General features: G+C 43.1%; 1 protein-coding gene across 1 annotated transcript; it reads left to right on the forward strand.

Moving 5' to 3' along the window:
• The first annotated feature begins 21,369 nt into the window (after positions 1-21,369).
• Positions 21,370-22,275, forward strand: LOC136633544 (olfactory receptor 5AS1-like). Its single transcript, XM_066609303.1, has one exon. It carries the CDS (start codon positions 21,370-21,372, stop codon positions 22,273-22,275), a length of 906 nt encoding a protein of 301 aa, XP_066465400.1.
• The last annotated feature ends 3,752 nt before the right edge of the window (positions 22,276-26,027 follow it).

Consider the following 26,027-nt stretch of genomic DNA (forward strand, 5'->3'; position numbering starts at 1 on the left):
TTAAAACCATTGCTTTGCAATGGTATCGGACACATGAGCGCTTTTTATGCGCTCGTCCGATAAATTATAGAACAGAAATCGCAGATCGCACCTATCTGCGATCTGCGATTCCTGTTCTCTTCTCTATATGCGCACATATAGAAGACAAATCATTCTTCTCTGCCACAGCTGTAACAGCTGTGGCAGAGAAGAACGATGTTTGCCCATTGAATTCAATGGAGCCGGCAATACAGCCGACTCCATTCGAAGCAATGGGCTGCCGGCGTGCGCGGGATGAATTGTCAGGAAGGGGTTAAATATATAACCCCTTCCCTGCAATTCATCCAGAAAAGTGTTAAAATAAAAAATATATACATACTCACCTGCTCCCGGCAGTCGGAGTTCCCAGCGGCCGGCCTGCAGTGGGTGTGAAGGGGTTGTGAGTCAGACCTGCCCCCTGATTGGCTCAGCGCTGAGATTCAGAGAGATTCAGAGCAGTGCAGGGAGAAGACAGGCTGGACGCGCCTGAGTCCCAGCAGCTGGGCAGAGGTGAATATATATATATATTTTTTTTATTTTTAACACATTATATAAATGATTTTCAGCTTATATTTCAAGCCCTTCCCCGAAAATCCCTGCAGGGCTTGCCAGCAGCCCATTGCTTTCTACGGTCCCATTGAAATCAATGAGAGAACAACGTGATCCTCTGCCACAGCTGTCACAGGGGTTTTTTTACTCCCCGCAGGGAGTCCCCTTGTTACTGAACACTGTGACAGTGCTGTCACAGTGTTTAGTGACAAGGGACCCCCATGGGGAATATTTGCACGGCAGTGGCGGACAGATGAGTATATATATATATATATATATATATATATATATATATATATATATATATAATTTTTCCTTTTTTTTTTTTACACAAACAGGGATGATTTTCAGGGAAGGGCTTATATCTCAAGCCCTTCCCCAAAAATCACTGCATGGGTTGCCGGCAGCTCAATGCTTTCAATGGGGCCGCTGGCAGCAGCCGCTGCTCCATTGAAGGTAATGGGCATAGACCTGCATTCATGCGTGTTTGTGTACATACCTGGGTGCACGGTTTTGTGTGCACCCATGTACGCACACGCACACTCTCGTGTGAATACACCCTGAGGCCTTAGTCACACGGGCGTTTTTTCGCGCGATTTGCGGATCGCATGACAGATGCGCATCCGCAAATCGCGTGACCGGGGCCGAAAAATCGCCCGAAAATCTGCTCCTAGCCGCGTTTCATTAGAAACGGGCCGGAGCTGTCCAGCGCATTGCATTCAATGGAGCCGGCAATACAGCCGGCTCCATTGAAAGCAATGCGCTGCAGGCGAGCGCGGGATGAATTGTCGGGAAGGGCTTAAATATATAAGCCCTTCCCTGCAATTCATCCAGAAATGTGTTAAAATAAAATATATATATATATATACTCACCTTGTCCCGGCAGCCGGAGTTCAGCACGGCCGGCCTGCAGTGGGTGTGAAGGGGGTGTCAGTCATACCTGCCCCTGATTGGCTCAGCGCCAATCAGGGGCAGGTCTGACTCACACCCCCTTCACACCCACTGCAGGCTGGCCGCGCTGAACTCCGGCTGCCGGGACAAGGTGAGTATATATTTTATTTTAACACATTTCTGGATGAATTGCAGGGAAGGGCTTATATATTTAAGCCCTTCCCGACAATTCATCCTGCGCACGCCAGCAGCTCATTGCTTTCAATGGAGCCGGCTGTATTGCCGGCTCCATTGAATTCAATGGGCAAACATCGTTCTTCTCTGCCACAGCTGTTATAGCTGTGGCAGAGAAGAATGATTTGTCTTCTATACCACGAGGAAGAAAAAGCGACTGTCTGCGCTCCTAGGGATATCAGACTCTGATCCGGGATAATAAATTCCTTTTTTTTATTGGAAATACATACAGGGATCTGCGAGCAACGCGTTTCAGTAGATACAACTACCTTTCTCAAGCTTTATACAATTACGACTAACATACAACATAAATAGACATTGAACATGTTCACGAAATTAACACAGCTACTTACCACGTAGCTGCATGATTAAAAGGGGGCGTGATGGCAGCCTCCCAGGTAACTCTATACGTAATCCAGGTAGAACACTAGGAACGCCCTTCAGCGATCCGTGTACTTCAACAAAACTTTATTTGGATCACTGCGGGACAGCAATCTCTCTCCAACAAATGTGTACACCCGCTAAACGCTCGGTTATAAAAATTAAAATTTCATTAAACATCCTTAGGATAACATTATTCACATGATAAAACGAGTGAATAAACTTTGCATAATTAAATTATCTACAAACAACTTCATTTATCTTCCGAATCAGCATGAATAGATTATACGTCTCATAAATATAAATTACATAAAAACGGCACTTCCCTTCATATTTAATACCATTGCCATCAGTTAAAATTTATATTATATAATATTATGTAAATGATATATATATATCAATACTCCTCTAAATCTATATTTAATATTAATTATCATCTAAAACTAGATAAAATTTATATGAAAAATAATTAGTCCCCCAATACTATGTGAATATATATAAAAGCGGCACTACTCAATATCTATATTGATAATGGTCATTACTCCTCACCCACAGCCATAATTTACATTAATTTATGAAAATAAAAAATATATAAATAAAAAATAAATAAATAAATAAATAAATAAAATAAAAAAAAAAAAAAAAAGGAATTGATTGTACTAGTTGTTCATCATATTTTTTCTAATACCTCGTTTAAGCCATAAGGGCACAGAGTATTGAGTCTATGGATCCAAAACATTTCACGTTTCCTCAATTCACTGATTGAGTCTATTTCTAAATGCTCTATAGGGGTCACAGTCATTTTTTAAAAATCAGCATCATGTACATCGTTAAAATGTCGAGATACACTGTGTGTACATAAATTATTTTTAATGTTCAGTCTGTGATTGTTTATTCTTGTTTTTAATTTGTTTTTCGTACGACCGACATATTTGAATCTACATGTACATTCAATTAGGTAGATTACTCTGGTCGTATCACAAGACAGGTGCTGATTAGAGATGAGCGAACGCGTTCGTCCGAGCTTGATATTCGTGCGAATATTAGGGTGTTCGGGATGTTCGTTATTCGTAACGAACACCATGCGGTGTTCTGGTTACTTTCACTTACTTCCCTGAGACGTTTGCGCGCTTTTCTGGCCAATTGAAAGACAGGGAAGGCATTACAACTTCCCCCTGTGACGTTCAAGCCCTATACCACCCCCCTGCTGTGAGTGGCTGGGAAGATCAGGTGTTCGCCTAATATAAAAGTCGGCCCCTCCCGCGGCTCGCCTCAGATGCGGTGTGAGTTAGATGAGGGACAGTGCTGTTTGTACCGGAGCTGCTGTAGGGAAAGAATTGGTAGTTAGTGTAGGCTTCAAGACCCCCCAAAGGTCCTTATTAGGGCCACTGATAGCTGTGTGTTGGCTGCTGTTAGCAGTGGGATTTTTTTTTTCTCAAAATCGCCTCTGCAGACCGTTGCACCTGGCATTAGGGACAGAAGTGCTGCATAGGCAGGGAGAGTGTTAGGAGTGAGTGTAGCCTTCAAGAACCTCAACGGTCCTTTCTAGGGCCATATTTATCCGTGTGCAGTACTGTCCAGGCTGCTGTTGGCTGTGCTGCATTTTTTTTGGGCTTCTCAAAATCGCCTCTGCAGAGCATTCCACCCTCCATTGATACTGCAGGGAAAGAATTGTATAGGCAGGGCCACAACACAGTTATTATTCATAGAATATACGCAGTGCTGCCTGTTGGTGGGAAAAAACTGAAAAGAAATCTATTTGTCCAGCCTGTGTCCGTCCTTACGGGCGGTGGAGACGTGTGAGCTGCGTGAAATACATTGCTAAATCATACGCACCCAGCTACGCTTTACTGCTGGCTTCGCCATTTGCTTTCCTTAATTGGGAAAAAAAATACCTGCTCTCCAAGAGTTATAATAACTCTGCTACCCTCACGTTCTGTGACACATAAGCAGGGACACAGCACAGTTATTAAACTTCGCAGGTTCATTGAATATACGCAGTGCTGCCTGTTGGTGGGAAAAAACTGAAAAGAAATCTATTTGTCCAGCCTGTGTCCGTCCTTACGGGCGGTGGAGACGTGTGAGCTGCGTGAAATACATTGCTAAATCATACGCACCCAGCTACGCTTTACTGCTGGCTTCGCCATTTGCTTTCCTTAATTGGGAAAAAAAATACCTGCTCTCCAAGAGTTATAATAACTCTGCTACCCTCACGTTCTGTGACACATAAGCAGGGACACAGCACAGTTATTAAACTTCGCAGGTTCATTGAATATACGCAGTGCTGCCTGTTGGTGGGAAAAAACTGAAAAGAAATCTATTTGTCCAGCCTGTGTCCGTCCTTACGGGCGGTGGAGACGTGTGAGCTGCGTGAAATACATTGCTAAATCATACGCACCCAGCTACGCTTTACTGCTGGCTTCGCCATTTGCTTTCCTTAATTGGGAAAAAAAATACCTGCTCTCCAAGAGTTATAATAACTCTGCTACCCTCACGTTCTGTGACACATAAGCAGGGACACAGCACAGTTATTAAACTTCGCAGGTTCATTGAATATACGCAGTGCTGCCTGTTGGTGGGAAAAAACTGAAAAGAAATCTATTTGTCCAGCCTCTGTCCGTCCTAACGCCTGTGGAGACGTGTGAGCTGCGTGAAATACATTGCTAAATCATACGCACCCAGCTACGCTTTACTGCTGGCTTCGCCATTTGCTTTCCTTAATTGGGAAAAAAAATACCTGCTCTCCAAGAGTTATAATAACTCTGCTACCCTCACGTTCTGTGACACATAAGCAGGGACACAGCACAGTTATTAAACTTCGCAGGTTCATTGAATATACGCAGTGCTGCCTGTTGGTGGGAAAAAACTGAAAAGAAATCTATTTGTCCAGCCTCTGTCCGTCCTAACGCCTGTGGAGACGTGTGAGCTGCGTGAAATACATTGCTAAATCATACGCACCCAGCTACGCTTTACTGCTGGCTTCGCCATTTGCTTTCCTTAATTGGGAAAAAAAATACCTGCTCTCCAAGAGTTATAATAACTCTGCTACCCTCACGTTCTGTGACACATAAGCAGGGACACAGCACAGTTATTAAACTTCGCAGGTTCATTGAATATACGCAGTGCTGCCTGTTGGTGGGAAAAAACTGAAAAGAAATCTATTTGTCCAGCCTCTGTCCGTACTAACGCCTGTGGAGACGTGTGAGCTGCGTGAAATACATTGCTAAATCATACGCACCCAGCTACGCTTTACTGCTGGCTTCGCCATTTGCTTTCCTTAATTGGGAAAAAAAATACCTGCTCTCCAAGAGTTATAATAACTCTGCTACCCTCACGTTCTGTGACACATAAGCAGGGACACAGCACAGTTATTAAACTTAGATAATTCATTCACTAGAGGCAGTGGGGCCTTTCGTTTTCCAAAAAGGGCAAAAATTATATTTGGCCTGCAGTCTTGCGCCAATTTATTTCCTGCCTGGGAAATCTAATCACTGGTAATACAGCATGCTGAGGGGTAGGGGTAAGCCTAGAGGACGTGGACGTGGACGTGGCCGAGGACGCGGAGGGCCAAGTGAGGGTGTGGGCACAGGCCAAGCTCCTGATCCAGGTGTGTCGCAGCTGTCTGCTGCGCGATTAGGAGAGAGGCACGTTTCTGGCGTCCCCACATTCATCGCCCAATTAATGGGTCCACGCGGGAGACGGTTATTAGAAAATGAGCAGTGTGAGCAGGTCCTGTCCTGGATGGCAGAAAGTGCTTCGAGCAACCTATCGTCTACCCGCAGTTCTGCGCCGTCCACTGCTGCCAATCCGAATCCTCTGTCTGCTGCTCCTCCTTCCTCCCAGCCTCCTCACTCCACTACAATGACACCTGCTCAGGAGCGGGAACACTCCCAGGAACTGTTCTCGGGCCCCTGCTCAGATTGGGCAGCAGCGGTTCCTCTCCCACCAGAGGAGTTTATAGTCACTGATGCCCAACCATTCGAAAGTTCCCGGGGTCCGGGGGATGAGGCTGGGGACTTCCGCCAACTGTCTCAACAACTTTCTGTGGGTGAGGAGGACGATGACGATCATACACAGTTGTCTTGCAGTGAGGTAGTAGTAAGGGCAGTAAGTCCGAGGGAGCAGCGCACAGAGGATTCGGAGGAAGAGCAGCAGGACGATGAGGTGACTGACCCCACCTGGTGTGCAACGCTTACTCAGGAGGACAGGTCTTCAGAGGGGGAGTCAAGGGCATCAGCAGGGCAGGTTGCAAGAGGCAGTGCGGTGGCCAGGGCCAGGGGTAGAGGCAGGGCCAGACCGAATAATCCACCAAGTGTTTCCCAAAGCGCCCCCTCGCGCCATGCCACCCTGCGGAGGCCGAGGTGCTCTAAGGTCTGGCAGTTTTTCACAGAGACGCCTGACGACCGACGAACAGTGGTGTGCAACCTTTGTCGCGCAAAGCTCAGCCGGGGAGCCAACACCAACAGCCTCACCACCACCACCATGCGCAGACATATGATGGCCAAGCACCCCGCAAGGTGGGACAAAGGCCGTTCACCGCCTCCGGTTTGCACCCCTGCCTCTCCCCCTGTGCCCCAACCTGCCACTGAGATGCAACCCCCCTCTCAGGACACAGGCACTACCGCCTCATGGCCTGCACCCACACCCTCATCTCCGCTGTCCTCGGCCCCATCCAGCAGTGTAGTTCAGCGCACCGTTCAGCCGTCGCTTGCGCAAGTGTTCGAGCGCAAGCGCAAGTACGCCGCCACGCACCCGCACGCTCAAACGTTAACCGTCCGCATAGCAAAATTCATCAGCCTTGAGATGCTGCCGTATAGGGTTGTGGAAACGGAGTCCTTCAAAAGTATCATGGAGGCGGCGGCCCCGCGCTACTCAGTTCCCAGTCGCCACTACTTTTCCCGATGTGCCGTCCCAGCCCTGCACGACCACGTCTCCCGCAACATTGTGCGCGCCCTCACCAACGCGGTTACTGCCACGGTCCACTTAACTACGGACACGTGGACAAGCACAGGCGGGCAGGGCCACTACATCTCCCTGACGGCACATTGGGTGAATTTAGTGGAGGCTGGGACAGAGTCAGAGCCTGGGACCGCTCACGTCCTACCCACCCCCAGAATTGCGGGCCCCAGCTCGGTGGTGGTATCTGCGGAGGTGTATGCTTCCTCCACTAAAGCACCCTCCTCCTCCTCCTCCTCCTCTGTCTCACAATCAAGATGTGTTAGCAGCAGCATGTCGCCAGCAGTCGGTGTCGCGCGGTGTGGCAGCACAGCGGTGGGCAAGCGTCAGCAGGCCGTGCTGAAACTACTCAGCTTAGGCGATAAGAGGCACACGGCCCACGAACTGCTGCAGGGTCTGACACAGCAGACCGACCGCTGGCTTGCGCCGCTGAGCCTCCAACCGGGCATGGTCGTGTGTGACAACGGCCGTAACCTGGTGGCGGCTCTGCAGCTCGGCAGCCTCACGCACGTGCCATGCCTGGCCCACGTCTTTAATTTGGTGGTTCAGCGCTTTCTGAAAAGCTACCCACGCTTGTCAGACCTGCTCGTAAAGGCGCGCCGGCTCTGCGCACATTTCCGCAAGTCCCACACGGACGCTGCCACCCTGCGCACCCTGCAACATCACTTTAAGCTGCCAGTGCACCGACTGCTGTGCGACGTGCCCACACGGTGGAACTCTACGCTCCACATGTTGGCCAGGCTCTATGAACAGCGTAGAGCTATAGTCGAATACCAACTCCAACATGGGCGGCGCAGTGGGAGTCAGCCTCCTCAATTCCTTTCAGAAGAGTGGGCCTGGTTGGCAGACATCTGCCATGTCCTTGGTAATTTTGAGGAGTCTACCCAGGTGGTGAGCGGCGATGCTACAATCATTAGCGTCACCATTCCTCTGCTATGCATCTTGAGAAATTCCCTGCAAACCATAAAGGCAGCTGCTTTGCGCTCGGAAACGGGGGCGGGGGAAGACAGTATGCCGCTGGATAGTCAGGGCACCCTCCTGTCTATTTCTCAGCGCGTACAGGAGGAGGAGGAGGAGCATGAGGAGGATGAGGAGGAGGGGGAAGAGACAGCTTGGCCCGCTGCTGACGGTACACCGGCTGATTGCCTGTCATCCTTTCAGCGTGTATGGCCTGAGGAGGAGGAGGAGGAGGAGGAGGATCCTGAAAGTGATCTTCCTAGTGAAGACAGCCATGTGTTGCGTACAGGTACCCTGGCACACATGGCTGACTTCATGTTAGGATGCCTTTCTCGTGACCCTCGCGTTGCACGCATTCTGGCCACTACGGATTACTGGGTGTACACACTGCTCGATCCACGGTATAAGGAGAACCTGCCCACTCTGATTCCCGAAGAGGAAAGGGGTTCGAGAGTGTTGCTATACCACAGGACCCTTGCGGACAAGCTGATGGTAAAATTCCCAGCCGACAGCGCTAGTGGCAGAAGGCACAGTTCCGAGGGCCATGTTGCAGGGGATGTGCGTAGATCGAGCAGCATGTACATCCCAGGCAGTGCAACAGTCTTTAAGGGCCTGGCCAGCTTTATGGCTCCCCACCAAGACTGTGTCACCGCTCCCCAGTCACGGCTGAGTCGGCGGGAGCACTGCAAAAGGATGGTGAGGGAGTACGTAGCGGATCGCACGACCATCCTTGGTGACGCCTCTGCCCCCTACAACTACTGGGTGTCGAAGCTGGACACGTGGCCTGAACTAGCCCTGTATGCCCTTGAGGTGCTTGCTTGTCCTGCGGCTAGCGTGTTGTCGGAGAGGGTGTTTAGTGCGGCTGGGGGAATCATCACCGATAAGCGTAGCCGCTTGTCAACCGACAGTGCCGACAGGCTAACACTCATCAAGATGAACAAAGGCTGGATTTCCCCAGACTTCTGTTCTCCACCAGCGGACAGCAGCGATACGTAAGCAATACGTAGGCTGCACCCGCGGATGGAAGCTACGTTCTCTCTCACCATCCAAAACGGGGACATTTCTGCTTCATCAATCTGTGTCTAATATTCCTCCTCCTCCTCCTCCTGCTCCTCCTCCTGAAACCTCACGTAATCACGCTGAACGGGCAATTTTTCTTAGGGCCACAAGGCTCAGTCAAATAATTTTTCAGAACAATTTTTATAAGTTTCAATGCGCTTAAAAGCATTGGAACTTTAACTTGAACCAATTTTTCGTTACACTGGGCTGCCTCCAGGCCTAGTTACCACTTAAGCCACATTAACCAAAGCGATTAATGGGTTTCACCTGCCCTCTTGGCTGGCCATGGCCAATTTTTGGGATGTACATTAGTACTGTTGATACAGCAATTTTTGTGGGCCCTCGCCTACAGTGTAATCAAATTAATTTTTAGCCCACCTGCATTACAGCTGACGTAACCTCAGCTGTGTTGGGCAATGCAATGGGATATTTTTATGTACCGCCGGTGGGTTCCAGGGAGCCACCCATGCTGTAGGTGCACACGGAGTTTTTAATACATCTGTACACTTCTAAAGAACCCCAGTCTGACTGGGGCATGCAGTGTGGGCCGAAGCCCACCTGCATTAAGCACGACATTACTACCTCAGCTGTGTTGGGCAATGCAATGGGATATTTCTATGTACCGCCGGTGGCTTCCTGGCACCCACCCAGGCAGTGGGTCCACAGGGAATTATAAATGCATCTGTTTCCACTTATAAAGAAACCCAGTCTGACTGGGGCATGCAGTGTGGGCCAAAGCCCACCTGCATTAAGCACGACATTACTACCTCAGCTGTGTTGGGCAATGCAATGGGATATTTTTATGTACCGCCGGTGGGTTCCAGGGAGCCACCCATGCTGTAGGTGCACACGGAGTTTTTAATACATCTGTACACTTCTAAAGAACCCCAGTCTGACTGGGGCATGCAGTGTGGGCCGAAGCCCACCTGTATTACGCACGACATTACTACCTCAGCTGTGTTGGGCAATGCAATGGGATATTTCTATGTACCGCCGGTGGCTTCCTGGCACCCACCCAGGCAGTGGGTCCACAGGGAATTATAAATGCATCTGTTTCCACTTATAAAGAAACCCAGTCTGACTGGGGCATGCAGTGTGGGCCAAAGCCCACCTGCATTAAGCACGACATTACTACCTCAGCTGTGTTGGGCAATGCAATGGGATATTTTTATGTACCGCCGGTGGGTTCCAGGGAGCCACCCATGCTGTAGGTGCACACGGAGTTTTTAATACATCTGTACACTTCTAAAGAACCCCAGTCTGACTGGGGCATGCAGTGTGGGCCGAAGCCCACCTGTATTACGCACGACATTACTACCTCAGCTGTGTTGGGCAATGCAATGGGATATTTCTATGTACCGCCGGTGGCTTCCTGGCACCCACCCAGGCAGTGGGTCCACAGGGAATTATAAATGCATCTGTTTCCACTTATAAAGAAACCCAGTCTGACTGGGGCATGCAGTGTGGGCCAAAGCCCACCTGCATTAAGCACGACATTACTACCTCAGCTGTGTTGGGCAATGCAATGGGATATTTTTATGTACCGCCGGTGGGTTCCAGGGAGCCACCCATGCTGTAGGTGCACACGGAGTTTTTAATACATCTGTACACTTCTAAAGAACCCCAGTCTGACTGGGGCATGCAGTGTGGGCCGAAGCCCACCTGTATTACGCACGACATTACTACCTCAGCTGTGTTGGGCAATGCAATGGGATATTTCTATGTACCGCCGGTGGCTTCCTGGCACCCACCCAGGCAGTGGGTCCACAGGGAATTATAAATGCATCTGTTTCCACTTATAAAGAAACCCAGTCTGACTGGGGCATGCAGTGTGGGCCGAAACCCACCTGCATTAACCCTTTCCAGTCCACTGTGTGACCTGTGAAGACATTAGGGTTTAAGGCTGTACAGCTCCGTTGTTGGTAGACGTCCGTCGGGGTTCTCTTACTGTATATTGCCAGCCTCTCTGCTGTCGGAGCCTATCCTACGTGTCAGCTCATGCAGTACTGGCTTTAGCCAGCATATAGCGCCGTTGTATAACGGCAGAAAAAGAGTAAGCCCCCTAGGAAAACCATATACAAATTGGATTGGAAAGGGTTAAGCACAACATTACTACCTCAGCTGTGTTGGGCAATGCAATGGGATATTTCTATGTACCGCCGGTGGCTTCCTGGCACCCACCCATGCTGTAGGTGCACACGGAGTTTTTACTACATCTGTACACTTATAAAGAACCCCAGTCAGACTGGGGCATGCAGTGTGGGCCGAAGCCCACCTGCATTAAGCACGACATTACTACCTCAGCTGTGTTGGGCAATGCAATGGGATATTTCTGTGTACCGCCGGTGGGTTCCAGGGAGCCACCCATGCTGTGGGTCGACAGGGACTTCACAATAGGGAGTTGTACCTGCCTGTGTCTATGAATTAAAAAGCCCGGTCTGACTGGGGCATGCAGACACCTTGACAGAATGAATAGTGTGTGGCACATAGGTTCCCCATTGCTATGCCCACGTGTGCAGCTCCTGATGGCAGTGGCACAGGATTCTATTTCTCATTGCTTCTGTACAGCATTGTGGGCTATCGCTCCGCCACTTTTAAAGAGGGTCGCTGCCTAGCCGTGCCAACCCTCTGCAGTGTGTGCCTGCGGTTCCTCCTCATGGCAGACGCACTTCTAAATAGACATGAGTGTGGCGTGGCATGAGGGCAGCTGAAGGCTGCGCAGGGGCACTTTGGTGTGCGCTGTGGGGGGGAGGGGGGGCGGTTGGTCAGCATGTAAGCCAGGAGAAGTGGCAGCGGAGTGTCATGCAGGCAGTGATTGTGCTTTGTTGTAGCTAGTGTGGTGCTTAGCAAAGGTATGCCATGCTAATGAGGGCTTTTCAGAAGTAAAAGTTGTTGGGGGGGGGGGGGGGCCCACTCTTGCCGGTATTGTGGCTTAATAGTGGGACCTGTGAACTTGAGATGCAGCCCAACATGTAGCCCCTCGCCTGCCCTATCCGTCACTGTGTCATTCCCATCACTTTCCTGAATTGCCCAGATTTTCACACATGAAAACCTTAGCGAGCATCGGCGAAATACAAAAATGTTCTGGTCGCCCATTGACTTCAATGGGGTTCGTTGTTCGAAACGAACCCTCGAGCATCACGGGAAGTTCGTTACGAATAACGAACACCCGAACATTTTGGTGTTCGCTCATCTCTAGTGCTGATTGATTAAAAATTTTTTGTTATCACTCTCATCATATAAAATTTCAGTTCTTTTATTTGTAATCACCTGACAGCATTTGCATTTTATGTGTCGGCATTTATGTACTCCCGATATTGCGGTACGATTATGTTTATATTGGATAGGCTTTTTATCTGGGTTTGATGGGAAATAATGTTCTGAATGGTCCTATTTCTTCTAAAAATTAATACAGGGTTTTTTTCAAGATCCCTAGATAAATATGGGTCTTGAAATAACAGGGGCCAGTGTTTTTTTATAATATTCCTGATTTAAGAACTATCAGTACTAAATTTTGTTAAAAAAGCTGGATTTTTAGGGTTTATCTTATTCTTTTTCATCAATGGTTTTTTATCATTAATTAGAGCTGATTCATTAGCTATCTTATTATATGCATTTTCTAATATTTTTTCTGGGAAGTGTTTTTCTCTAAGTCTGTTTTTAATGAGAACTGCTTGGTTTTCATAATCTTTATTTAGAGTACAGTTACGCCGAACTCTTTTGAGCTGGCCATACGGTATGTTGTTTAGCCAATGTTTGGCGTGGCAACTCCTGTAATCCAAGTAGGAGTTCTTGTCCACTTTTTTGAAGTGCGTTCTCGTAGTAATCCTTTTATCTAGGGGGATAAGTTCCAAATCCAGAAATGTTATCTGTTCCTGGCTAATATTACTTGTAAACTTTAAGTTGTTAGTATTGTCATTTAACGTTTCTATAAAATTAATAAGACTAGTTAAAGGGCCCTTCCATATTATTAAAACGTCATCTATAAACCGTTTATAAAAAGCTATGTGATCATGGAATAAAATAGGGCCCTTTAACTAGTCTTATTAATTTTATAGAAACGTTAAATGACAATACTAACAACTTAAAGTTTACAAGTAATATTAGCCAGGAACAGATAACATTTCTGGATTTGGAACTTATCCCCCTAGATAAAAGGATTACTACGAGAACGCACTTCAAAAAAGTGGACAAGAACTCCTACTTGGATTACAGGAGTTGCCACGCCAAACATTGGCTAAACAACATACCGTATGGCCAGCTCAAAAGAGTTCGGCGTAACTGTACTCTAAATAAAGATTATGAAAACCAAGCAGTTCTCATTAAAAACAGACTTAGAGAAAAACACTTCCCAGAAAAAATATTAGAAAATGCATATAATAAGATAGCTAATGAATCAGCTCTAATTAATGATAAAAAAAACATTGATGAAAAAGAATAAGATAAACCCTAAAAATCCAGCTTTTTTAACAAAATTTAGTACTGATAGTTCTAAAATCAGGAATATTATAAAAAAACACTGGCCCCTGTTATTTCAAGACCCATATTTATCTAGGGATCTTGAAAAAAACCCTGTATTAATTTTTAGAAGAAATAGGACCATTCAGAACATTATTTTCCCATCAAACCCAGATAAAAAGCCTATCCAATATAAACATAATCGTACCGCAATATCGGGAGTACATAAATGCCGACACATAAAATGCAAATGCTCTCAGGTGATTACAAATAAAAGAACTCAAATTTTATATGATGAGAGTGATAACAAAAAATGTTTAATCAATCAGCACCTGTCTTGTGATACGACCAGAGTAATCTACCTAATTGAATGTACATGTAGATTCAGATATGTCGGTCGTACGAAAAACAAATTAAAAACAAGAATAAACAATCACAGACTGAACATTAAAAATAATTTACGTACACACAGTGTATCTCGACATTTTAACGATGTACATGATGCTGATTTTTTAAAAAATGACTGTGACCCCTATAGAGCATTTAGAAATAGACTCAATCAGTGAATTGAGGAAACGTGAAATGTTTTGGATCCATAGACTCAATACTCTGTGCCCTTATGGCTTAAACGAGGTATTAGAAAAAATATGATGAACAACTAGTACAATCAATTCCTTTTTTTAAAATTTTTTTTTATTTTAATTTTTTAAATTTTTTTTATTTTTTTATTATTTTTTATTTATATATTTTTTATTTTTATAAATTAATGTAAATTATGGCTGTGGGTGAGGAGTAATGACCATTATCAATATAGATATTGAGTAGTGCCGCTTTTATATATATTCACATAGTATTGGGGGACTAATTATTTTTCATATAAATTTTATCTAGTTTTAGATGATAATTAATATTAAATATAGATTTAGGCCTTAGTCACACGGGCGTTTTTTCACGCGATTTGCGCATCGCATGACGGATGCGCATGCGCAAATCGCGTGACCGGCGCCGAAAAATCGGCCAAAAAATCGCCCGAAAATCTGCTCCTAGCCGCGTTTCATTAGAAACGGGCCGGAGCTGTCCAGCGCATTGCATTCAATGGAGTCGGCAATACAGCCGGCTCCATTGAATGCAAGCGCTGCGGGCGAGTGTGGGATGAATTGTCGGGGAGGGGTTAAATATATAACCCCTTCCCTGCAATGCATCCTTAAATGTGAAAAAATAAAAAAAAAGGATGTACTCACCAGCTCCCGGCAGCTGGAGATCCCGGCGGCCGGCCTGCAGTGGGTGTGAAGGAGGTGTGACTCAGACTGGCCCCTGATTGGCTCAGCGCTGAGGCAATCAGAAGCAAGTCTCAGTCACACCCATTCATGAATTCATGAATGGGTGTGACTGAGATCAGCCTCTGATTGGCTCAGGCTGAGCCAATCAGGGGCCAGTCTGAGTCACACCCCTTCACACCCACTGCAGGCCGGCCGCCGGGATCTCCAGCTGCCGGGAGCTGGTGAGTACATCCTTTTTTTTTATTTTTTCACATTTAAGGATGCATTGCAGGGAAGGGGTTATATATTTAACCCCTCCCCGACAATTCATCCCGCGCACGCCGGCAGCCCATTGCTTTCAATGGAGTCGGCTGTATTGCCGCTCCATTGAATTTAATGGGCAAACATTGTTCTTCTCTGCCACAGCTGTTACAGCTGTGGCAGAGAAGAATGATTTGTCTTCTGTATGTTCTCAATGGGGTCGGCGCTGCTGCCGCCGGCCCCATTGAGCGCATATAGAGAAGAGAACAGGAATCGCAGATCGCAGATAGGTGCGATCTGCGATTTCTGTTCTCTAATTTATCGGACGAGCGCATAAAAAGCGCTCATGTGTCCGATACCATTGCAAAGCAATGGTTTTAAAAAATCGCCGGACGCATGCGCATGCGCAAATCGCGGCAATAAACGCCCGTGTGACTAAGCCCTTAGAGGAGTATTGATATATATATCATTTACATAATATTATATAATATAAATTTTAACTGATGGCAATGGTATTAAATATGTAGGGAAGTGCCGTTTTTATGTAATTTATATTTATGAGACGTATAATCTATTCATGCTGATTCGGAAGATAAATGAAGTTGTTTGTAGATAATTTAATTATGCAAAGTTTATTCACTCGTTTTATCATGTGAATAATGTTATCCTAAGGATGTTTAATGAAATTTTAATTTTTATAACCGAGCGTTTAGCGGGTGTACACATTTGTTGGAGAGAGATTGCTGTCCCGCAGTGATCCAAATAAAGTTTTGTTGAAGTACACGGATCGCTGAAGGGCGTTCCTAGTGTTCTACCTGGATTACGTATAGAGTTACCTGGGAGGCTGCCATCACGCCCCCTTTTAATCATGCAGCTACGTGGTAAGTAGCTGTGTTAATTTCGTGAACATGTTCAGTGTCTATTTATGTTGTATGTTAGTCGTAATTGTATAGAGCTTGAGAAAGGTAGTTGTATCTACTGAAACGCGTTGCTCACAGATCCCTGTATGTATTTCCAATAAAAAAAAGGAATTTATTATCCCGGATCAGAGTCTGATATCCCTAGGAGCGCGGACAGTCGCTTTTTCTTCCTCGTGGTCTATTTGAATTAAGCCCCGGTTACCCGGTGCAGCTTATTTGGATTGCCCCGCTGCTCTCCGACGAAGGTTGGATGGAATAAAGACTATTTTATAAGCGGACTTGGATTGCGGTGTCAGCGAGGTGCCTTTTTGCAAGGTATCCTCGGCTGACACCAGGTGAGTTAAATACTCATTTATATTTTCCTCATGTTAATATAATATAACATGTTATATTAAAAGCATCAAGGCGCCTCCTTATAACTTTTTTGGATTTGTCTTCTATATGTTCTCAATGGGGTCGGCGCTGCTGCCGCCGGCCCTATTGAGTGCATATAGAGAAGAGAACAGGAATCGCAGATCGCAGATAGGTGCGATCTGCGATTTCTGTTCTATAATTTATCGGACGAGCGCATAAAAAGTGCTCATGTGTCCGATACCATTGCAAAGCAATGGTTTTAAAAAATCGCCGGACGCATGCGCATGTGCAAATCGCGCGAAAAAACGCCCGTCTGACTGAGGCCTTAGGGTGAGGTCCGATGAGCATTTTTTTGCGCAAGCCTATGAGCGCAAACAAAACGCGGCTCATAGAACCATTGGTTTCCCATGGTGTGTTCACATGTCCGTCTTTTACAAGCGCAAAATACTTGCACCTGCAAGAGATAGAACATCCGTGGCCGGGAAGGTCTATGCTGCACGTAAATAATCCCAGCACTGTCACAGTGCTCAGATGCAAGGGGACTCCCCGCGGGGATAAATGAACCCCATACCACAGCTGTGGCAAAGGAACACAATGTTCTCCTATTGCTTTCAATGGGGCTAGAGCTGCTGCAACCCCTGCTACAATGGAATGCAGGCAACCCCTGCAGTAATTTTTGTGAAGGGCTTGCAATATAAGCCCTTCCCTAAAAATCATCCCTAGGCGTAGAAAAAAATAAATAAACATTACTCACCTAGCGGTGCTGTCCGGGCTGTCTTCTCTCTAAAATCCTGGCACTGATCTAAAGCACTTTCAAGAGGTGGGGATTTAAAAATCCCAGCCTCTTGAAAGTGCTGGTCTAACTGGCTTTGCCATTCATTGAATGACAGCTAAGCACTGCCTGTGATTGGTCACAGTGCTCAGCCAATAAGAGGCAGCACTCAGCCATTCACTGAATTCAATCAGACTAGGACCTTCAAGAGGTGGGGATTTTTAAATTTATGACTAATTTATGATAAATCTCATTGATTAAAGGGAACTGGTGATCATCTATAAGCACAATGAAAGAAGTTAGATTGGATTAGCCTAGGTAATGGGGTGTGCAGGCAGCTGTCTCTCATACTCATCCGGTCCCATGTATCTGATGAGAGGGGAATAGGAATGTGCACACATAGCCTTCTGAAACACTGGTGGTGCGTGCGCTGACTTTTTTGGAGTAACATCACAGGAATGGCGGATCGGTTAGTATGAGGCACATCTTCCCGGACTCTCCTTCAACTAAACTATAGACAACAGAACTTTGTTTATGGTGCTTAAAGTTGATGACAGGTTTCCTTTAATAAGTGAGATTCATGTAATATAAATCTTCAAATATATAACTTGAAAACTTTTAATACATAACGTAAAACTCAGGAGACAACTAAATTATTTTCGATGCACAGAAAAAAATGTTACTATCATTGTCTTCTCCTGGGAATAATTAACATCAGTAATCACAATTATTGGTATCTGCTTATCTCTATATAATGTAGCAGTTTCATTTAAATGGAATTTTTGTGGTTCTGCATGTCAAAGCCAGAAAAAATGTTATTGTCTTAAGGAAGTTTATCATCATAACTTTGCTTTATGCAGCAAGAGCAATGAGCGGAGTTGTGAACTTTATGGGACGAGCAGCATTTGACAGGTAAGATACACATTTTCTTTCATGTTAGCCATTTCAGTAACTCTGAGGACTGAACTCTTAACTACAATATGCATTAAAGCCCCTTTGGATTTATGTATGATAAGGTTGCCAGCTTCTACACCAGAATTTCTCCTTTAAATCTTTATTTTAAATATGTTGACATGCTGACATGTTTCGGCAGATACAGCTGCCTTTCTCAAAGCTGTATGTTATAGGACATGCCTTAGTTTATAAGGATAAAAACATCAATTATCATTAATTGCAAATCATTAACAGCTGTGCATTGCTTTATTCTAATGCTCAGAGTCAGAACACATTCCTCTATGGTACTGGTTTCAAGACTAGCCCTATCACATGAAAAAACATTACAATAGACATATAAATCCCTCTATAGTGCTAAATTCAAGATTAACCCTTTTATAAAAGAAACTGGCTCCAAGATGCAGGGTGCAGCAAGGCATTTCATAGAGCAATATCATGGTAAAATGGATTCTTTTTTTTTTTTTTTTTTGAATAGAAGCAGTAAATAACTCCAAAAGAGGAGGCAACATAAAGAAAAAAGTATTGAATAGGGAGGTATATATATATATATATATATATATATATATATATACAGTAAAGCTTCTTAAGCTTGGAACCACTTACATTGTTGTTATTAATATCGCGAATATGTTCCCAGATTCTGGTTTTTATTTTTTGTGTGGTGCAACAAGTATATATTTTTTGGCATGTACAAAATATTATATATGACATTCGTTGTGTCACAATTAATAAAGTGATCAATATTAAAAATTCTATTTTTATTGGTTCCTGTTCTGTGCAATTTTTTCTTTTGCTTGCATACTTGCAAACTGTACATCTCCCACCTCCACAACAGATAAAGCACTTCTGAAAGAGCTAAGAGTGAGAGCCGCTGCTTTTCTCAAAATGGCTCGATGAAAATATGTTGGATAAACTCCTATTTTTTCTTGGTACACAAATTACACCTTTTTCAAGATTTATTTCAGTGTTGTTCTGTTTGAGGATTGGAAGGTAGATATGAAATATATAATATTAATCTTATTAAATTGTTTTCTGTATGGTGTAGAAAAAAACAATTTGTCTTGAATTTTGTGATTATTGGGTTTTTTTATCTTGCAAAAGAGTTTCCTATCTAATTTTTTAACTTTATTTTTGACAATATCCAAGGTTCATTTTTGTATCCCCTCTGTGTCAATCTATCACAAATCCAATAAGATCAAAAATAGAAAGCGCCTCCGGTTCTTCAATCGGTCATCAACCAAACAGATCCCATCCTCTATACTACGGGGAGAGCTGCAGAGACAATGGGGGTTTTTGAAGAAGAAAAAAATTCCCCCAGACAAAGAAAAAAAACAGCAATAAAAAGTCCTGCGCTCCTGGAGTATGTATAGGTGATGCCAGACACAAAGTCAATAAAATGCACAGGAATGGCACTTACTCTGAAGGAAGGAGATATGTGTAGCAGAAGCCCCCTCCTAAAAGTATCAACTCCAAAAATCACAATGATGATCCTATCCTTGGCGTTGGAGCTTGGCACACAAAGATCCTTTATTATGTGGTAAATGACAGTGACAACAAATTGCAACGCATTTCGGTGCTCTGTGGCACCTTTCCTAAGCCAACGTTGAGAAATGCGTTTCCATTTGTTGTCACTGTCATTTGCAATGTAATAAAGGATCTTTGTGTGCCAATCTCCAACGGTAAGGAATGGATCATCATCATGATTTTTGGAGTTGATACATCTAGGAGGGGGCTATTGTTACACATATCCCCCTCCTTTAGAGTAAGTGCTGTTCTTGTACTTTTTCCTGCCTTTGCGCTTGGCATCACCTATACATACTGCAGGAAGACTTTTTATTGGTATTTTTTTCTTTAATCTATCACAAATATCCTTTTCTGAGGCTAGATAATCCATGTGACTTGTGCAGGTGTATTTTGCTCTTACTAACTCTACTAGTAGGATCGCATTTATAGTGTGCAAGGGATGACAGCTATTTGCGTTCAGAACTGTATTGCCTGCACTATATTTCCTAAAACGAGATATTTCTACTATATCAGTTTCCCTGTTCACTGTTAAGTTTAAATCCAAAAATGGTATTGTGGTATCATTACAATTTCCCAGAAAACACAAATTTTAATGGTTGTCATTTAAATAATGAATAAAATTGTTACTATCTTCAATGCTAAATTTCCAAATGACAATGATATCGTTGATGTACCAAGCATACCACACCGATCTATCTACCAAAGGGTTGTTATATGTGAATATATATTTCTCCTCCCCCCATTCCATAAATAAATTGGTTAAGGTGGGGAAGAATTTAGAGCCCATTGGTGCTCCTGTGATCTGTAAATAAAAGTTACTGTCAAATGTGAAAAAATTATGTACTAAATATTCAATACTCATAACTATAAATTCCTTTAGATACAGACAATATTCACTATATTTATGTGGATGATGTATAATAGTTTGTATTGCAAGTTGGTGTGGTATGCACGACTAAAGTCCCACGACATCACATGTCAGCCATTTGTATTGCTTATTCCAATTTGATCCATCCGACTTTTGGATAGCACCTTTGCTATCCCTAAGGAAACTGGGAATTCTTGCAACCAATGGTTGTAGTGCTTCGTCAACCCATTCACTTAATTTCTCATTGATGGAGCCTATGCCTGTCACTATCGGGCGTATAGGTGGGGAAAAAAATTATTTTGAAATTTCAGAAGGCCATAAAATGCTGCTGTTATTGGAAATTCTGGAGTTAAATAATTTACATCTTTCTCTGTGATCACACCTAAACTTAGAGCTTGTAATAAGTTTTATAATTTTGTTTGACACAATTTTGTAGGACCTGATTTGAGTTTCTTGTTTTTCATTAGTAAATTTAATTCCTGATATTTTTTCTCATTAAATTTCTTTTGCCATGTTTTTATTCTTCAGATATTGTCCCGTACAATACGCACAGTGTACCAGAAAAATCTAACAGAGCTGCCCTAACCTGGTGTCCAAGAAGCCATTTGACCTGACATTGATAAAAAGCAGTACAGAACGTGTAGTACTACACTGTATTGTAGAATGGCTTTACCAGATGGCAGGTCAGTGTATGCATTTCAGTAATGGAGGGGTTTTACCAGTGAAATGTTGATTCTGATTGGCTGAATTTTCTATCAGACTGCACATTCCACAAATCTGGATTGCTTGACATTGTATGTTGAATCTGGTTTTAAGTAACAAAGGTTCGAGAAAGATAATTGCGTGTTGAACAAATTTGTATCCTGGGGTCATTGTGTCTTGAGGAACCACGTATTGCCACTTATTGAAACTTGGGTTTTAATTAGTCGTATGGATAAAGGAAACAGTACAACCATGGAATTTATTTTTGTAGGATTTTCTGTTATCCCGGAATTGCAGTTTTTCCTATTTGCTTCATTTCTTTGTATCTATAGTATATCTATGGCTGCACATATGTTTTTAATTGTCCTTTATAACCTCAGTTCAAACCTTCATACCCCGATGTACTTTTTTCTCGCCAACTTCTCATTTTTAGAGGAATGTTACATTACAACGATTACACCCAACATGTTAAAAAATCTCCTCTCCAAACATAAAACCATCACTTTCTATGGCTGTGCCGTGCAAATGTACTGCTTTTTGTTATTGGGATCTACAGAGTGCTACTTGCTGGCAGCCATGGCTTATGACCGATATAACGCCATATGTCATCCATTATTATATAACGTGATTATGAGTAGAAACGCTTCTGTTAAGCTTTTAGTGAGCTCATGGCTCATTGGTTTGATGGTTGCCATATTACAAACGTTTCTTACGTTCTCCTTAGATTATTGCGGACCCAATAAAATCAACCATTTCTACTGTGACATTGCACCTCTAATGGCCTTGGCATGTACTGACACACAATTTAATGAAATTGTGACTTTTATAATTGTCCTATTTGTGGCTGTAGGTGCTTTCCTAGCAATAATTGTTTCATTTGCTCGGATCATTTGGACAATTATAAAGCACCATTCATCAGCAGGGATTAAGAAAGCTTTCTCTACCTGCACCTCTCACCTCATAGTGGTGACTATATTTTATGGATCTGTTAGTGTAATGTATCTGAGGCCAAAGACAAGTTATGGTACAGATATGGACAAGTTTCTGTCACTCATGTATACTATTATTGCACCATTGTTAAATCCCTTTATATACAGTTTAAGAAATAATGATGTCAAAACTGCTGTTAAAAAATTAATAAAAATACGTCAGCTGTGATATAAAAAAAAGTTGTAATGAATAATAATAAACTAATACCAGTACTAATTTTATTTCAAGATTTTACACTATACAATTAATGTTAACAAATGTTCACAGTTTTACGTTTTTGTCTTTTTTAAAAATAATAACTATTTTCCATATAGACATTATGATTTGTGCATACAGCTCTTATGCACACCTACTGTATGGGTCTATGGTTGAAACTACAAATAAAAACTGCGTTGTCTGATGTAGCCGTTATCTATTACTCTACTAGACACGAGTCAAACTCAAATCCCGCCGCGTTCTTTTATGTGGCCCACGACGGATGTATGCAACCTTATTCATCAACACTGAACAAAATGTCCAGGAACTCAATGTTTTTCTGTCCAGCCCTGTATGTTAATTGGATATTCCAAATACCGAATCTAGGTAGATTTTTAGGTTGGACACGGTTACACCCTGGAGTTTTAATTAAAATATTAGCTTCACTGAGTTTCTTTTATAGCTTTGTCTAATTTTGTTAATTTTATTTGCACTTTATTATTTTTTGTTTTAGCCTTTTTCTTCTTTTTCCATTTTTCTTGTCTATTTTTCTTTGCCCCTTTTCTTTCTTTTTTTTAAATCTGGAAATAGTATAACTTATTAATCATATCTTCTTGACTTTCTAGATAAATGCAAACTTTGATGTTATAATATTGGATGCAGTCTTAAACAGGTAGATTCTTTATGGTGAGGTGTTTTTGTATGTTTTCTTTCTATTACATAGAAGACTTTTTACACCTATATTTATTTAATATGAATATGATATATTATCAGTAAATTTATAGTCAATATATATATTCTTATCTTGAACACTGTTTACATTGCGGAGCACATGTGTTCACTTTCTCACCACATTTATTCCTTGCACTTTATGTACCATTTGTTTGTGGTAGGCATAAAGTAATTATTATTATGAATTTCTATGCACGTTTTACTATATGTACATGTTTTTAAAGGGTAATAAAAAAAGAAGAAATTTTTTGTGTGTGCGTGCTTGACTGTGCACTCCATGTCTCTGATAACTTTGTTGTATTTGTCATTTTTTATATACCATTACAATAGCACATCTGAGTTTAGAATGCACATTGGAGTGTGCACTTTGGCATTGCATTCCGCTGTAGAGAGGCACACTTTTGTGTACATTCTGGCATAGTGGTCCATCCTGTGATGTGCGTCTATATATATGAACTAGTATTTGATTTGCATCCATCTTTGTGTAATTAGTTTATATGGGATTCAGATGTTGTTTGTTTTGCCTCTGGGGGAGTGATGTTATTTTGCTATATAAATGTTATCAGAATTTTATCAGGGCTCATTTGTCTTTACCCCTTGGCGCAGCTGGGAGTGGTTGTAGCAACCTCTGGGTTTGTATTATACAGTTATGAATTTGCTCTCCTATGTATACATGTTTGTTGGACTATAGAACTTCATTCGGCTAATCACAGGCAACACTCACCTGTCATTTATTGAATGGCTGAAAGATGCCTGTGATTGGCTGAGCGCTTCAGCTAATTAGAAGCAGCTCTTTCAGCAGGTGAGGATTTTAATTCCCTGCCTGCTGAAAGAGCTTCAGTGCAGAGCCGGAGACAGCGGAGACAGAATGCGCCTGAGCCCTGGCAGCTAAAGAAAGGTGAGTGTGATTTTTTTTCTATTTTTTACACCAATTTGGCTTGTTTTTCAGGGAAGGGTTTATATGTAAAGTCCTTCTTTGAAAAACAATAAAGGGGTGCTGGCAGCTGGATTCTCTAGCGCAGCTGTCATCTGTGACAGCTGCGCTAGGGAATTCTTTATTCCCCGAGGGGATGAAGAACCCCTTTGCCGCATCTGTCACATCTGTGACAGGTGCAGCAGGGAATTATTTATTCCCCTGTGGGGATGAAGAAAACATCTGCCGCATGTGGAAGCTGTGTTTTTCATCCCTGGGGGGGGGGGGGGGGGGGACAGCATCGGTGGACAAGTAAGTATATATATATATATATATATATATATATATATATATATATTTGCAATTTATTTATTTTATACACTAAAAGGGATGATTTTCAGGGAAGAGCTTATATTTAAAGCTCTTCTCTGAATATCACTTCAGGGGTGCTGGCAGACCATTGCCTTCAATGGAGCCACCGGCAGCAGCTGCAGCTCCATTGAAGGCAATGCGTGCATTCTCTATGGTGCATGCATGTCCAATTTTTACAGCCGCATGCCTGTAAAACACGGACATGTAAACACATCATAGAGAATGCAGTGGTTGTAATAGACGCGTGTTTTTGTACGCATGTATGCACGCACATAAACACACTTGGGTGAATCCACCCTTAGTATTATTTTTTTTACATGTTTAATCCAGTGGTTAGCTACTCTTTTGAGTGTCATGACTTTTTAAGGTTGTTTTATTCTTTTATGCTAACAAAGACATTGAATTTACTGATTTGGAATGGTGTGTTTTTTTGTAGGTTTGTTTTTTGATGTTTGTTTATACACCACAGTCTATAGATTTGCTCTGTCATTTATAGCTTAGTGACTTTCAAGTATAGGTCTGCTTTTTCACATCCTTCTTTATGTTTTAGTATCAGTTGTTTAAGACCTTCCTGACTTCTTATCAGCAAAGCTGTATAAGTTTCAAATTAAACAGATCATGTATAACAAAGCCAAAAAAGAATCTCACCAATCCATCTATCACATGCTGCAGTGACAACAAATTTTTCTTCCCACCAGCCAAGGTACATGGTGGCATAAGTGAGGACACGGAGACTCCCCACTGCTGTAGCCTTGAGGTGGTGGTAGAATCTGCTTTCAAAAAGAAAGAAGTTGCATTTTAAGATAGGGGTAACTAACTGTATGATTAATTTGTTATGGGCCCTAAAATGCATTGCCCTATGTTGCAAAAAATGGGATACTATTTTGCATCCACCTGCATGAGGAAGGAGCTGTACAGGGCTTCTATGTCCAAACTAGCCAGTTTGGTATCACAGCCTACAGGGATGCCTCCAAATGTCTGAGGACATCCATTGTGTTTCTAACATAACAGGAAAGTGCCTCCACGAAGGTCCTTAAAACTTTCCACATAGATGCTTGCATTTTGCATAAGAGTATTAATATCTGAAACTATGGGATGGCCCTAGAGTGGAACCAATTTTTTATGTATTTTAGATCGACAATAAAAGGTAAAGATTTGAAGTTTTCTTCGAGTCATAAAAGCACACTCATTGGATGAAATGATCCTATCATCCTTTGATTAAGATCTACTATTACCAAGTAGGGGTGTAAATACATCAGAAGGATTGTAATCCAGACATCGATAACTGCCAGTGTCATGTAAAATTTCTCCACATATTTGCACTTATGCATCTCTCTTAAGTATAATAACGTTACAATCCTTATCAGAGGTTATTCTCAAACTCTAAAGCCTGCAAGCTTTCCAATTCACTAGAAGGCCATTACTCCTACTTTATTGTATTTTCTTCTCCCCTAGCTCAGCATTACTTTTGCCATTGAGATGCAGCCCATCCCTGTGATAGAACCTGTAGCCGACAGCAAAGTCAGCCGAGTTCTCCAGGAACCCAAGCCCCTAATACTTACACCAACACTTGAGCCACTTATTAACCTCCCTAATCTCCCTCTGCTTTTTTGGTGTGGCTCGGGTTACAAGTAGTATTTCTGAGAAAACTACCTTGGAGTACCTTGCCCTGAGCTTAGATCCTAGATCCCTGAAATAATTTTTAAGG

The sequence above is a fragment of the Eleutherodactylus coqui genome, chromosome 6 (assembly GCF_035609145.1).
Source record: "Eleutherodactylus coqui strain aEleCoq1 chromosome 6, aEleCoq1.hap1, whole genome shotgun sequence".
In the NCBI taxonomy this organism is placed as follows: domain Eukaryota; kingdom Metazoa; phylum Chordata; class Amphibia; order Anura; family Eleutherodactylidae; genus Eleutherodactylus; species Eleutherodactylus coqui.